Source organism: Pan paniscus, chromosome 7 (assembly GCF_029289425.2).
Source record: "Pan paniscus chromosome 7, NHGRI_mPanPan1-v2.0_pri, whole genome shotgun sequence".
Taxonomy (NCBI): Eukaryota; Metazoa; Chordata; class Mammalia; order Primates; family Hominidae; genus Pan; species Pan paniscus.
The window spans coordinates 147,761,366-147,776,857 of NC_073256.2; the positions used below are offsets into that span (position 1 = coordinate 147,761,366).

Genomic DNA, 15,492 nt, shown 5'->3' on the forward strand with positions numbered 1-15,492 from the left:
ATCTTTTAAACAAACAGCTGTCACGGGAACTAACAGAGTGAGAACTCATTCATGAGGGATCCGCCTCCATGACCCAAACATTTCCCATCAGGCCCCACCTTCAACATTGGGGATCACATTTCAACATGAGGTTTAGAGGGGTCAAATATCCAAACCATGGCACCGAGGCACAGAGAAATTAAGTCACTTCCTCAAAAATAAACCTTTTTTTTTTTTAACATGACAGTTATATTATGAGCGTTCTCATAACTTATCTTCTTTTTAATGGCTGCATTATTTTACCCTAATTTGGTTTTCATCCTTCTGCCCCTAATTTGTTAACCCACTGCTCATTGTAGAGCAGGATTTTATCTTGTTTGTAGCGGTTTACCATTTTAAATGATGCTCCAATGGATATCTTTGTGCAAGGGCTGTTTGCCATATTCCTGAAAAATTTGCCTTAGGAAAATCATGAGGAAATGTTCTGATGGTGAACGGTGCTAAACAGTGAGCATGAGTCTTTACTGAGGGGAATGTGCTGAATGGGCCAGGGAAGCCCTTCTCCCTGGAAGGTATTAAAAGTCTTGGAATACTCCCACAAACAAGCAGCAAACATTTACTGTGGGCCTGGTACTCTTTTAAACATTTGATCCCACCTGGCCCTCACGAAGACTCCTAGGAAGGCCAAGCACAGTGGCTCATGCCTGTAGTCCCAGCACTTTGGGAGGCCAAGGCGGGCAGATCACTTGAGGTCAGGAGTTCAAGAACAGCCTGACCAACATGGTGAAACCCCATCTCCACTAAAAATACAAAAATTAGCCAGGCATGGTGGCACACACCTGTAATCCCAGCTGCTCGGGAGGCTGAGGCATGAGAATCACTTGAACCCAGGAGGCAGAGATTGCAGCGGGCCAAGATCTCACCACTGCACTCCAGACTGGGTGACAGAGCGAGACTCTGTGTTGCGGGAAGTCAGGGACCCCAAACAGAGGGACCAGCTGAAGCCGTGGCAGAAGAACAAAAATTGTGAAGATTTCATGGACATTTATTAGATCCCCAAATTAATACTTTTATAATTTCTTACACCTGTCTTTACTGTAATCTCTGAACATAAATTGTGAAGATTTCATGGACACTTATCACTTCCCCAATCAATACCCTTGTGATTTCCTGTGCCTGTCTTTACTTTAATCTCTTAATCCCATCATTTTCATAAGCTGAGGAGGATGTATGTCGACTCAGGACCCTGTGATGACTGCATTAACTGCACAAATTGTTTGTAGAGCATGTGTGTTTGAACAATATGAAATCTGGGCACCTTGAAAAAAGAACAGGATAACAGCAATATTCAGGGAACAAGAGAGATAACCTTAAACTTTGACCACCGGTGAGCTGGGCGGAACAGAGCCATATTTCTCTTCTTTCAAAAGCAAATGGGAGAAATATCGCTGAATTCTTTTTCTCAGCAAGGAACATCCCTGAGAAAGAGAATGCGCCCCTGAGGGTAGGTCTCTGAAATGGCCCCCTTGGGTGTGGCCATCTTCTATGGTCGAGACTGTAGGGATGAAATAAGCCCCAGTCTCCCATAGCGCTCCCAGGCTTATTAGGACAGGAAATTCCCGCCTAATAAATTTTGGTCAGACCGGTTGCTCTCAAACATGTTATCAATGACAATGGTGCCCAAAACTTTATTAGCAATTTTAATGTCGTCCCGGTCCTGTGGTCCTGTGATCTCACCCTGCCTCCATTTGCCTTGTGATATTCTATTACCTTGTAAAGTATGCGATCTCTGTGACCCACACCCTATTCGTACACTCCCTCCCCTTTTGAAAATCCCTAATAAAAACTTGCTGGTTTTGCGGCTTGTGGGGCATCACGGAACCTACCTACATGTGATGTCTCCCCCGGACACCCAGCTTTAAAATTTCTCTCTTTTGTACTCTGTCTCTTTATTTCTCAACCCGGCCAACACTTAGGGAAAACAGAAAAGAACCTACGTGACTATCAGGGGCAGGTTCCCCGATAACTCTGTCTCAAAACAAACAAATAAACTCCTAAGGGGTACAGATGAGATGCCTGGAGGCACAGAGAGGAGGAAATGTATCCAGGCTCACATGACCAGCAAACAGCAGAACCAGGAGAGGAGCCTGGTTTAACCACTTTACCCACCAGGCCCAGCTTTCCAATCAAGGTATTCTTTCCCCATGACTCCCTCATCAACCATCAGCATAAGAAGCAAAAACTAAGGACAGTAGCAAGAAAGAGCATTTCCCATCAACCAGGGACCACACAAGAATGTCCCTGCCGCGCACAAGAAAAACATCCGTCTCACTTCCCTGGCAAGAAATCTGGAAGCACTCACTCAGAGTAACACAGAGTTCCTGCCCTCAAGGTGCTCACCCTTTAGATGCTGAGATAAAGTTGAAAGAAAGGGAAGGCAACAACAAGGCCCACCATGCACCAGGTACTGTGGGCGCTTTCTATCATTACATATGTTTGACACGTCCTCTTGCAAAAAGTGGAGATCTTAGCCACCCCCTCATCCATGAATGTGGACTTATTTGGAAATAGGGTCTTTGCAGATATAATTAAGGTGGTGATTAAGATGAGGTCACATGGGAGAAGGGCAGTCCCGCAATCCAGTATGACTGCTGTCCTTGTAAGAGAGAAGAGAGGCACATAGGCAGAATGCCACAGGACAACACAGGCAGGAACTGGAGTGATGAGGCTGCAAGCTGAGGAACATCAACGACTGCTGGTGACACCAGACACTACGAAGAGGCAAGGAAGGATTCTCCCCTACAGGTTTCAGAGGGAGCACGACACTGCCAACACGTTGATCTTGAACTTCTGGCCTCCAAACTGTGAGACAATACATTTCTTTTTTTTTTGAGACAGAGTCTCACTCTGTCACCCAGGCTGGAGTGCAGTGACGTGACCTCGGCTCACTGCAACCTCCACCTCCCAGGTTCAAGCGATTCTCCTGCCTCAGCCTCCCGAGGGGCTGGGATTACAGGCACCCGCCACTACGCCCAGCTAATTTTGTATTTTTAGTAGAGATGGGGTTTCACTATGTTAGCTAGGCTGATCTCGAACTCCTGATCTTAGGTAATCCGCCCGCCTCCGTCTCCCAAAGTGCTGGGATTATAGGTGTGAGCCACCGCGCCTGGCCATATTTCTGTTGTTTTAAGCCACCAAGTTTGTGGTACTTTGTCACAGCAGCCCTAGGAAACTAATGGAACATTTTCTAGTCTTTTAGCTCCATCAAAGCAGAAGCTGTTTTTGTTTCCCTTGGTATCCTGGCAGCTTGCACAGACCCTGGCACATAGTAGGTCGTCAGAAAAGTGATCAAAAAATAAAGTATACATGTAGTAAAAGGAGGAACCATGTTTTTTATCTCTACTAAGAGACTTGAGCAAATTAGATGCTCAGGAAACATTTGTAGAATGAATACGTTTTCTAAAAACAAATGAAGGATAAGCTCAAGAAGGCTTTGCCATGAGTCTTATTCATGTATTTCCCCAGGCTTGAGTGTAGGACCTGGCACACAGTCGCTGCTTAATAAATTTTAAAGTCAGGGAGGGAAAAATGAAGGGAGGGAGGAAGACAAGACCAGCATCATCACTTCCCATCTCTCAGTTTAGCCATAACCTTCCTTCCTTTATGTATCTAACTGAAGTATAGTCAATGCTGTGAAACAACCAGTTGAATTTTAAATAGACTCAATTATTTTGAAAGGATTTTCACAGCAGAACTTGAATACTGTTTTTCTAAAACACATTTCTTTTTCTTTTACATCCAGAAATCATAAGGCTTCCTAACCCTTCCAACTATGTTAGCAATGCAGAGTTGAGAGGTCAGCCTTCTGCGTTCAGCTCCAGGGACACGTTTCCCGTCCATGTGCAGCATGCATTCCTGACCCCTGCCCTGCAGCCAAAAAGGGACATCAGCTGGGCTCAGGGAAATTCAATTTGGGCTGACAGCCTGTGGCATGATAATGACAGGGCGTCTGCTTGACATTTGGAAAGGCAAAAGAGGGAGGAGGAGTCACAGAGGTTTCTCATGGGCTTGGTTGAGGAGGGTCTAAAGTTTAGGTCACTTCTTTTCTACATATGGAGAAAAACCTGAACATAAGGCCAACTGATTTCTACTGCTGGCTCAGAATTCAGCATTCAATTCCACTTCCATGTGCTGCGCTCCTGTCTCCCTTATGGTATTTGGGGTGAATAAAGGAAACGGGTCTTGTTCTTTATTCCCTTGGACTTGAGTTTTCCCAGGGATGACAACTGCATTGCTGTGGACTGTGATTTTATTCATTCATTCATTCATTCATTCACATATTTATGAGAATTTTGTTGTTGTTGTTGTTGTTAAGAAAGAGTCTAGTTCTGTTGCCCAGGCTGGAGTGCAATGGCACGATCTCAGCTCACTGCAACCTCTGCCTCCCAGGTTCAAGCAATTCTCATGCCTCAGCCTCCCAAGCAGCTGGGACTACAGGCGCCCACCACCATACCTGGCTAATTTTTGTATTTTTAGTAGAGACAGGGTTTCGCCATGTTGGCCAGGCTGGTCTCAAACTCCTGGCCTCAGGTGATCCACCAGCCTTCGCCTCCCAAAGTGCTAGGATTACAGGCATGAGCCACCATGCCCAGCCCGTATATTTATTTTAAATAAGAGGTCCCTGTATACACGTCTTCATAAGTGAAGTCTCTGCTCCTGCGATTCCCTTGTCTTCTACTGAACTCACAAGGGCGAGCACTTGCCTACCCCATGGAACATCAGGTAGGTTCACAACTATGACAGTGACAACAAGACAAGAAAAGCTGACCCCTTCTTAGTGCCAGTTAAGCAAGGGATGGGGGGAACTGCTTTATATTTCTTGATGTAGCCCTCCTGTGGTCAGCTTACCCACTGATGTGGGAACTTTTCCCCCATCAAAGGGGTTGGTTGAGAAGCACATCTGTGTTATTTCAGCAGATGAGCCTGTGGGGCTGGGTTAGCTTCCATGCCCCTCCTGTGGCCCCAGGGCATCCCATACTGAAGCTAACCTGGTGGCTGGTAATCTGAATGGTATTTACCTCTTTCCTTTTCCTCTAGATAAGAAGCCCCATGAGGGCAGGGTCATGTCTACAGCATGGACCTTTGTATCCCAGGCATCCTAGCCAGGTTACTGGCACATAAGTAATAAGCAGTTATCAATACAAGTTAGATGAATGAATCAATCAGTCAGTCAGAGGACTAAAGGTGCTGGCCTTGTGTTACAGCTAAGAGCACAGGCTTTGGAATCAGGCGAGTGTAGGTTTCACTCATCTTCCACCACTTTTCCGCTACATGACATGTTTTTATTGACATACAAGATACATACACAAAATTATCTATGTCATAAGTGTGTCATGCAAGGAACTTTTACACTAATGAAACATCACCCAGATCAGGAAACAGCACATTAGCACAACCACAGAAACCTGCCTTATGCTTCCTTCAAGTCGCTATCCCCTACCCACCCAAGGGTAGACCATGAATGGCATCTGACAAGTTACTATCCTCTCTGACTCTTATCTTCTATTGGGAAAAATAGTACTTACTATGCTATGAGTATACAATTTAAAAATAATAATGGTATAGTAGTAATAATAGTAGAAGAGAAGTAGAAGTAGTCACAACAGTAGTAGCAGCAGCATACGTGACAGTAGAAGCAGTAGTGGTAATATTAGTAGAAGCAGCAGTCATGGTAAGAGTAAAAGTATTAATAGTAATAAGTAACAGAAGTAGCAGTAGTCATATCAGAAGTGGCAGTAGCAGTAGTAGAAGTACTAGAGAGATACTACTAGCAATAGTAGCAGTCATAATAGCTAGAACTTATATAGCACTTACCATGTACCAGGCACTGTTCCAAGTGCTTTAGCTTAACTCAACTAGTGCTCAAAACAACCCTTGTAAGTCTATAAAACAGGAGAGAACAGGAAGAAGCCGAGGCACAGAGAAGTTAAGTAGCTTTTCAACAAGGTCACAGAACTACGAAACCATGGATCCAGAATGCAAACTCCAGCAGGCTGGCTGCAGAGCCTATCCTGTCAGCACGATCTTTCAAGAACGAGTAGCGTGGAGGAAAAGATTTGTCCTCCAATATCTGCTCTCTTCTTCTATAATAATAACTCTCAATTTGGTAAGCACACAGTCTTGCAGAATAAAGATTACACTTCCCAGCCTTCTTTGCCGCAAAATGTAGCCAGAGAACTAAATTCTGGCCAGTAGAATATAAGTAGGAGCAGGAGGTGCAACTTCCAGGAAACATCCTTAAAGGATGGGACGTGCCTTTCTCTGTCTCGTTCCTTCCTCCTGCTGTTAGATGTGATGGCTAGAGCAGAAGCAGCTAAAATGGGGCCGTGAGGTGACCTTGGGAATAGAGGTTCACATGGCAAACAAACCAGAGAAAAGGCCCAGGTCTCTCATAGATTGCTGTAGAAAATCTGTGTTACTTGTACCTGAACTTTTAGGTAAGAGAGACACTTCTCTAAGCCAATGTTCTTTTAGATTTTATGTCATTGTCAGCAAAACCTAATTCTAATAATGCACTGAGTTATTGCAATTATAATTAATATCACCTAAAAAGATACCTGCAAAATGAATGCCATTTTGTGCTGGACTCTTGACTTAAAAAAAGAAAAAAACAAAATAAACATGACTTTGGGTAATCCTATAATAGAAAAATTTTGAAAATAAAAGTAAAGCTTCATTTACCCTGGAAGGCGGTATCATGTCTCGATCATATCAAAAGCCTCTCAGGTTGGCCTCTCTGCCTCCAGCCTCTCACTTCATCCACCCATTCAGGACACATTTGCTTATCTAATCATCCTTTAAAAACTATTTTCAACCTAAAAATTGAAGTAATTACAATGCCCTATGTGCCTACTTTATGTAAAACCCTTTACATTTTTTCTAAACTACACAAAAAAAATCTGAAACATAAATATTACCCCTTTTTCATGGATAAGAAAACAGAAGAAACAGAGAAAGTCAGTGTCTTTTTTTTTTTTTTTTTTTTTTTGAGACAGAGTTTCGCTCTTGTTGCCCAGGCTGGAGTACAATGGCGCAATCTCGGCTCACCAAAACCTCTGCCTCGCGGGTTCAAGAGATTCTCCTGCCTCAGCCTCCCAAGTAGCTGGGATTACAGGCATGTGCCACCATGCCCAGCTAATTTTGTCTTTTTTAGTACAGACAGAGTTTCTCCATGTTGCTTAGGCTGGTCTCGAACTCTCAACCTCAGGTGATCCGCCCACCTCGGCCTCCCAAAGTGCTGGGATTACAGGCGTGAGCCATCGCGCCTGGCTGAAAGCCGGTGTCTTGTGTGAGATCACACAGCAAATCAGTGCCAGGGCCAGGATTCAACCACCCCTTCTAGCACCCACACACTTTCCACTACACGGACTTCTTAGAAACCCTGGCCCCAACAGGTCAACCCTGTGCCAGTTAGTCTGCCAGCTTTTTAAGATTCTCAGACTCTACAAGTTTTCCCGGCGTAGCTTTTCATGGTTCTTCCTGTCCAGTCTAATTTTTATCATCCTCTAACATAAACTTTCATCCACTGAGGTCAGACTCCTTAGACTCTTCATTATGTGTCCCTACACCAGGCCTCAGTATTCCCAGCTGCAAAATGGAATAAATCATATCTCTACCTCTCCCAAGAGGTAACGTGGCATAGGAAAAAAAAAAAGGCCAGGTGGGCACGGTGGCTCACGCCTGTAATCCAGCACTTTGGGAGGCCGAGGCGGGCAGATCACGAGGTCAGGAGATCAAGACCATCCTGGCTAACACGGTGAAACCCCATCTCTACTAAAAAAAATACAAAAAAATTAGCTGGGCGTGATGGCAGGCGCCTGTAGTCCCAGCTACTTGGGAGGCTGAGGCAGGAGAATGGCGTGAACCCGGGAGGCGGAGCTTGCTGTGAGCCGAGATAGCGCCACTGCGCTCCAGCCTGGGCAACAGAGCCAGACTCCGTCTCAAAAAAAAAAAAAAGGCAAGGGTCCTGCAGTAAGGGAAAATTGACTTACATCTAGCTGGGCAAGTTCTTTACCCGTAAAATGAATGTAGAAATTCTTTTTTTTCTGAGACGAAGTCTCATTCTTGACCCCCAGGCTGGAGTGCAACAGCGCGATCTTGGCCCACTGCAACCTCCGCTTCCGGGGTTCAAGTGATTCTCCCTCCTCAGCCTCCCGAGTAGCTGGGATTACAGGCGCCTGCCACCACACCCGGCTAATTTTTTGTATTTTTAGTAGAGATGGGGTTTCACCATGTTGGCCAGGCTGGTCTCGAACTCCTAACCTGAGGTGATTCTCCCGCCTCGGCCTCCGAAAGTGCCAGGATTACAGGCATGAGCCACTGCACCCAACTGAATGTAGAAATTCTTACTTGGCAGGATTGTTGGGAGGAGTAAATGAAATTTTATTTTATTGTACTTTTAATTTTTATTTTTGAGAAGGAGTCTCACTCTGTTGCCCAGGCTGGAGTGCAATGGTGCAATCTTGGCTCACTGCAACCTTCGCCTCCTGGGTTCAAGCAATTCTACTGCCTCAACCTCCCGAGTAGCTGAGATTACAGTCACATGCTACCACACCCAGCTAATTTTTGTATTTTAGTAGAGACAAGGTTTCACCATGTTGGTCAGGCTGGTTTCGAGCTCCTGACCTCAAATGATCCACCCACCTCAGCCTCCCAAAGTGCTGGGATTACAGACGTGAGCCACCATGTCCAGCCTGAAATGTTTTTAAAGAACCTAAAACACAGTGGACTCCTATAGCACCTTATAGTGTTGCTGGTGTCACTGTTGTTGCTACTCTTGACTTCTTACAGGCACCACCACCCAGACAACTTTCCTTATAAATAAAGGCAATGGATAATGTGACAGAAAACATAGTAGGCAGTCTACACCTGTACAAATGCTAGAGATCTGTTCTCCAATAACAATCGTGCACACAGTCTCTGTTAGATTCCAGTGCTTGTGTTTGATAAAATTTTGCATTTCAACTCCCAAGAAGAATCCCGCTGTATCTCCCACGCCGAGTTTTCTGGACAGGATGGGCTAGAGATCACTCACCGATTCCATAGTGAATCTCTCGACGAAAAACTGGAGAGCCTGGAGGCTGAAGATCTCATGTCTCAGCCGTCACATCAGAAAACGACCTGGATAGGGGGCAGGACAAAAAGGGGACAAGAGTCATCCAGTGAAACTGGGCAGAAGACATTGTCTCAGACCAAGATGGGATTTCATATGGAGGCTGCACCTTTGTCAGGAATGTTCTTGCACCACAGAGTGGCTGTCCAGAAATATGAAGGAAACTACTATTTCAGCTTCCTATGGTGGGGCTGATACCTCCATCATTGAATCTCTGTGCAAGTAAGTGCTCAGGAATCCTTCTGGCATTCTATTTCTAGCTCTACGTTGGAAAGCAATTTACAAGTCATTAACTTCTCTAGACCTAGGCTCCTAAACATAAAATTAAAGTGTGCTGACGGATGCGACAGACAGACAGACAGACACCTGCAGCTGTGTGCCCACGAGAAAGCAAAAGTGTTCACCCGGCAAAGGAAACCAGTTCCAGGAAGAAGGCAGATATAGAAGAATATACATATTTCAGGACAGCCCCTCTGAACCTGGGAGAGGATTTTAATTAATTCATGCATACCAAAGCTTAATTAATTGCTGAGTGCACAGAGCACAGGAAGTCTGGGATAAAAGATGTTACATAAGGGAACAGCTTCAATATTTGCAGAATAGAGGGAAACAGAGGTGGGGATATAAAAATAAATTGAGCCAAGGGATCTCCTTGGCTTTTATCCAGTGATTCCTAGCTCAGTGTGGCATCTCCATCCAGGGCGAAAAACCGAGAGACATCTCAGTTCCACCATCTCCCTCACCCCCATATCCAATCCATCCCCAATTCATGTCTACTTTACTTCCTAAAGATCTCTCCACTTATCTCTCCCCACCTCCACTGGTCCAGCTCTGGACCAAGCCTCCATCATTCTTACCTGGGCCACTGCAGCTGCCTCCTAACTGATCTCCCCTCATTACCATTTCTCCCTCTGAAATCTAGTCTTCCATGCTGAAAGCAGAATAATCTTTTGTGGGGTTTTTTTTTAATCTTTTATTACAGGGAATTGTGTACAGACATAAAAACAGAGAAGTGTATCATATACCCCCTGAACCCACCAGCCAGTCTAATCACATTAACCCATAATCATACCCACCACATCCAAACCCTCATCCTTCCTGCCCTTGCATTATTATTTTGAGGAAATTTCCAGTCATCTTATCATTTCAGTCATAAATATTACCGCATGGATTTCTAAGATAAGGTCTTTGGAAAAAAATAACACTGTAAAACCACTACCATACCTTAAAAAGATAGCAATAATTCCTTGATATCATCAAATATTCACACAGTGTTCAAATTCCTAATAGTCTCATAAATGTCAAAAATGGTGTCTTTAACAAGTGTGTTTTTTTTTAAAAAAAACCCAGATCCAAATAAGACTGACACTTAACAATTGAGTGATATGAAGAATACAATTTTGAAAACACAAATTTGATTGTGTCATCCCTCAACTCTCCACCACTAGCTTAACATCCCTCAACAGCTTCTCAGTGCTTTAGAATAAAAATCCAAATCACTGAACATGTTCTGACTCTTGTTCACCTCTCTGACCTTATCCTGTCTACCAGGCACAATGCTGTAGCCATAAGACATTTTTTTTTTTTTTTTTTTTTTTTGTGAGACAGTTTCACTCGTTGCCCAGGCTGGAGTGCAGTGGCGCGATCTTGGCTCATTGCAACCTCCGCCTCCTGGGTTCAATTGATTCTCCTCCCTCAGCCTCCCAAGTAGCTGGGATTACAGGTGTCCGCCACCACGCCCAGCTACTTTTTTGCATTTTTAGTAGAGACAGGGTTTCGCCATGTCGAGCAGGCTGGTCTCGAACTCCTGACCTCAGGTGATCTGCCCACCTTGGCCTCCCAAAGTGCTGGGATTACAGGCGTGAGCCTCCACGCCCGGCCCATAGGACATTTTCTTAGATCCTGGAACATGCTGCAGTTGTTCCACCACAGGTCCTTTGCCCATGTTGTTCTCTCTGTCTGGAAGGCTTCCTCTCTCATCTTCAGTGCCTAGGTAACTCCTGTACTTCCTTAAATATTATATTCTCAGAGAAACTCTGCACCTTCAGATTAGATCACAGAATTTATCTCAGTTTTTAATTATGTTTCAATGTGAAGACTGATTAATATCTGCTAATTTTCTTCCATTGTAAGCCATGTGGATACAAAGATTGTGTTTGGATTTGTTTATTGGTGTATGTTGCAGCACCAACTCTACAATGCCCGGCACAACAATATTAATAAATATTTGTTGGATAAACGATCAAACCATTTCCTTCAAACTTAGATGCCAAGAGCAATTGAATCTTCCTGAGCACTGAATCACAAATTTAAATTAGATGGGGAACTGACAAGCTTATCTTAAAATGCATATGGAAATGCAATGGACTCAGGATAGCCAAAACAATCTTGAAAATGAAGAACAATGTTGGACTTCTATTTCCTGACTTTGAAAGAAATCAGGACAGTGTGGTACTGGCCTAAGGATAAACATATGCTATCCTTCAGAATCAAAGATCATGATCTTCCTATAATATTGACCTCCAGAACCCAACTTTACTAAGCACACGCTTATGAAAAATAAGTATCTGTTACTTGCATACATAGTCAATGCCCCTCCCAGCCTGCTCCTCAGTTTATTATTCTTTTGCTTTCCTTGCTTCACCCAAGTGGAGCAGCTGAGTTAGTATGGTAGACTGCATGAGTCTTCCCAGTTCACTTCCAACATGACTGTGAACTACACATTTCTGCCCTTTGTCATGGGACTTTGTAGTACTTCCCACTAGAGTGAATGGTGTTTACTTCCCTGTCCCACTGGATTCTGGACTGGATCACTGACTTGCTGTAGCCAATGGAATGTGGCTAGAAGTGACAGTGTGCTGTTCCCAAGTCTATTCCTCTTGCCCTCTTATGATGCACCACAAAAGGAATATGTCTCCATAGCCTCTGTCTGTTGCTGCCTTTTAGTCTGAACACAGATCAAAGACATGTGGAGCAGATCCCAATCAACCACAAGTCCGGCATGAACCAGCCATGCAACTAGATCAGCCAAACCACAACCAACCCATAGATCCTTGAGCATGAAGATACGTATCTGCTGTCAAACAAGCCTCTGAAATCCTGAGGTTTTTGCTACTCAGAAAAAACTGCCTAATTCACATGGGAATATTAATTTATGAACACCGAGTATCAATAAAGCCATGCACATAGACAGCACAAGTATGATGACCACTGACAGCTATTCTTGCAGAATTCCCACCTCCTTGGTGTCAGTTGGACTCACACAACAATCCTGCAAGGGAGACACTGGGCCAGATTTACAGATGAAAAAATCATAACTCACAAGATATGAAATAACGTGTCCAAGACAGTGTGTGGCAGAACTAAGATCCTGACCCGGGTGGTCTAAAAAACTCCAAGCCAGGCTTCCTCTGCATAAATCATAAAAGGGTCTTGCAGATGCTGCCCCATGAGTCTGTGATGTACCAACCTACCTCCACTCTTGTCCCATTCCTTCAGTGGGTCTTCAGGAGAGGCTGCTGGGGTCGGGGGGAAGGCCACTGGGCCTAACATCAAAAGTTCCAGTCCCAATTCCACCCCTATGGAGAGCTTCACCCTTGTCAGCGAGCCTCTTTAGCCCTCAGGTTTATGAAATGAGGCCACTAATCCCAGCCTGGCCTACGTCACTAGACCATCGTGAACCTTCAGAGAGATGAAGTGTGAAAGAGCTGTGTGAGGTGTGACACCATAGTCAGTTCACATTCTGCTGCCTTGATTCTGAACTAATTCAAAGTAGGTTAGCAGCTACGTCTATGTCCGTACCTCACCCACGGCACTTGGAGACCCATCTGATGCTCTGAGAATGATTTTTTATTCAAACAGAGATTATTTCTTTCTAGTCAAGAAAGTAATCTAGGTTCATCAGAAAAAATATTAAGGCATAAAATTAAAATCAATTATTATCCCAATACCTGAAGATAAATACTGTTCCTATACTAAGGCGATTTCATTTCTGGGACTCTTTTCTTTCTGTTGGTTTTTTGTTGTTGTTGTTGTTAAGGGTAAAACAAAGAATACATTTCAATTACCATAATTTTCTTAGAAGCAGGGAACTACCCTGTGCCAGGGACTGCTCCTGCTGCCTAAAGACAGAGCAAAGAACAAAAGAAAAGAAAGTTCATGATCTTAAAGGACTAATATTCATTCATTCATTCATTCATTATTCTTAAATTCCATAAACATGGGTCACCCACATCCAGTACTGGGCACTGGATGATGATGATGATAATGATGATGACAGCTTCCTTGCCAGATCCTGTACTCTAACAGTATGACTTATTAAAAGTTGGCCCCTAGAACAAACACATCTGGGTTAGAATCCAGATTATGAATCTTTGATGAGTTATTTATCCTTTCATACTTTAGTTCTCTCTTTTTTTTTTTTTTTTGAGACAGAGTCTCGCTGTGTCACCCAGGCTGGAGTGCTGGAGTGCAGTGGCGCGATCTCTGCTCACTGCAACCTCCGTCTCCCAGGTTCAAGCGATTCTCCTGCCTCAGCCTCCCAAGTAGCTGGGATTACAGGCATGTGCCACCATGCCCAGCTAATTTTTTGTATTTTTAGTAGTGATGGGGTTTCATCATGTTGACCAGGATGATCTCGAACTCCTGACCTCAGGTGATCCACCTGCCTTGGCCTCTCAAAGTGCTGGGGTTACAGGAATGAGCCACTGTGCCTGGCCTAGTTCTCTCATCTTTAAAATTGGATTTCCTGTTCTGTGGAAGCTGTACTTAGAAAATTAGGGACTTAAAAGAAAATAGACCAAACTTATTTTTATGATGCTATTCCTCTTAAGCTATCTGAAGCCCAACTTGTCTAGTCCGAGCTGAAATTCCACCTCTTCTAGGAAGCTTTCTCCAATTTTCCCAGCGCAACAATCTGTCCATTTATGAACTCTTACAGCACAGCTAGTAACCGTAAGGAAAGTACCTACCTCATGCAGTCACAGCAAGAATTAATAAGAGAACATGATTAAAGCACTAAGCAAAAAATGGTTGGCTCCCCGTAACTGATGAATGCATGGGAGCTAGTTGTGGTGGTAGTGATATGACTGCCTCGTTTAATCCCCATACCTATCCTAGAAGAAGCTGAAACTCAGACATTGAGGAACGTGTCCAAGGTTATTGCTTGGGCACCTCAGGCTCAATCCCACTAAGGGACCTTCTGAGAGACTGTGGAGAGCACATCTCAGAATTGCCCCACCGAAGGGAAAGGAATCTGGGGCATTTACCTGCCACCTTCCATCCCTAACTGCCCAGACACAACCAGGGCATAGTCTCAGGCTGAGATGCAGGAAGCCCTCTGTGTGAATGAGCACTGTCTGCAGTGCCTTCCGGGGAGCACTCAAAGATATGAGCAGGGGAGCGGCAGCATCTGTACATAGACGCTCAATAAATATCTGTCGAAGGAGTGAGTGAACAATGTCTGTCAACCCCCACGGTCTTCTGTACAACCTCTCATTTCCCGCTGCCACCAGCGACAGAAAGATTTAAAGCACCTGCCTGCTAAAGTGAACCAGAATTCATTACCATCAAGCATCAGATTTGTTACCACCCACGTTTCTGCTTTTCCACTGAAATTCTGTTCTACGACTTACAGTTTGTCAGTCAGGACAGGAATTCCTGATGCCATGCAGGAATCAGGGACATAAATCATTTGGTACATAAACCCTTCTTTATTGCCATTCCTCAAATAGGTGTTTTTTATTCAACAGAAGTGACTCCACGAATGTTGGGATTTGTATCCTTTTATAGAGGATGTTATAAACTCTTGAGTCATCTGCAGCTGGTTACAGCTTGGACAATTTTTTCCCCATAATATCAAACCAAGCACTTTTCCTATTTACTGATGTAATTCTTTCCTGTTCTGTGGAAGCTGTACTTAGAAAATCAGGGACCTAAAGAAAATAGACCAAATATATTTTTGTGATACGATTCCTCTTAAGCGATCAGAAGCCCAACTTGTCTAGTCCCAGTTGAAATTCCACCTCTTCCAGGAAGCTCTCTCAAACTTTCCCAGCCCAGTAATCTATCCATTTGTGAACTCTAACAGCACTGCTAATAACCATAGCAACCCCTTATTGTTGTTTTATGTGTCAACTTGACTGGGCTAAAGGATGCCCAGATAGCTGGTAAAACAGCATTTCTGGTTGTGTCTGTGAGGGTGTTTCTGCAAGAGATTAGCCTTTGAATCAGGAGACTGAGTAAGGAAGGGTACCCTTCCCAACGTGAGTGGGCATCATCCAATCCATTGAAGGCATAATATTAATAGAACAGAAAGTAGCAGGAAGGGTGAGTTTGCTCTC

The 15,492-nt window shown here is 44.1% G+C and overlaps 1 protein-coding gene across 10 annotated transcripts in view; it reads right to left on the bottom strand.

Annotated features, from left to right (window-relative positions):
- The window catches only part of ASAP1 (ArfGAP with SH3 domain, ankyrin repeat and PH domain 1), a 394,403-nt gene that overhangs the window by 340,354 nt on the left and 38,557 nt on the right, over nucleotides 1–15,492 (bottom strand). For all 10 annotated transcript variants that reach the window (XM_063606905.1, XM_034966609.3, XM_063606901.1 and 7 more), the window contains one exon: nucleotides 9,074–9,159. In XM_063606905.1, coding sequence (XP_063462975.1) covers nucleotides 9,074–9,082 — 9 coding nt within the window. In that variant the 5' untranslated portion in view covers nucleotides 9,083–9,159. The remainder of the gene's footprint in view (nucleotides 1–9,073; nucleotides 9,160–15,492) is intronic.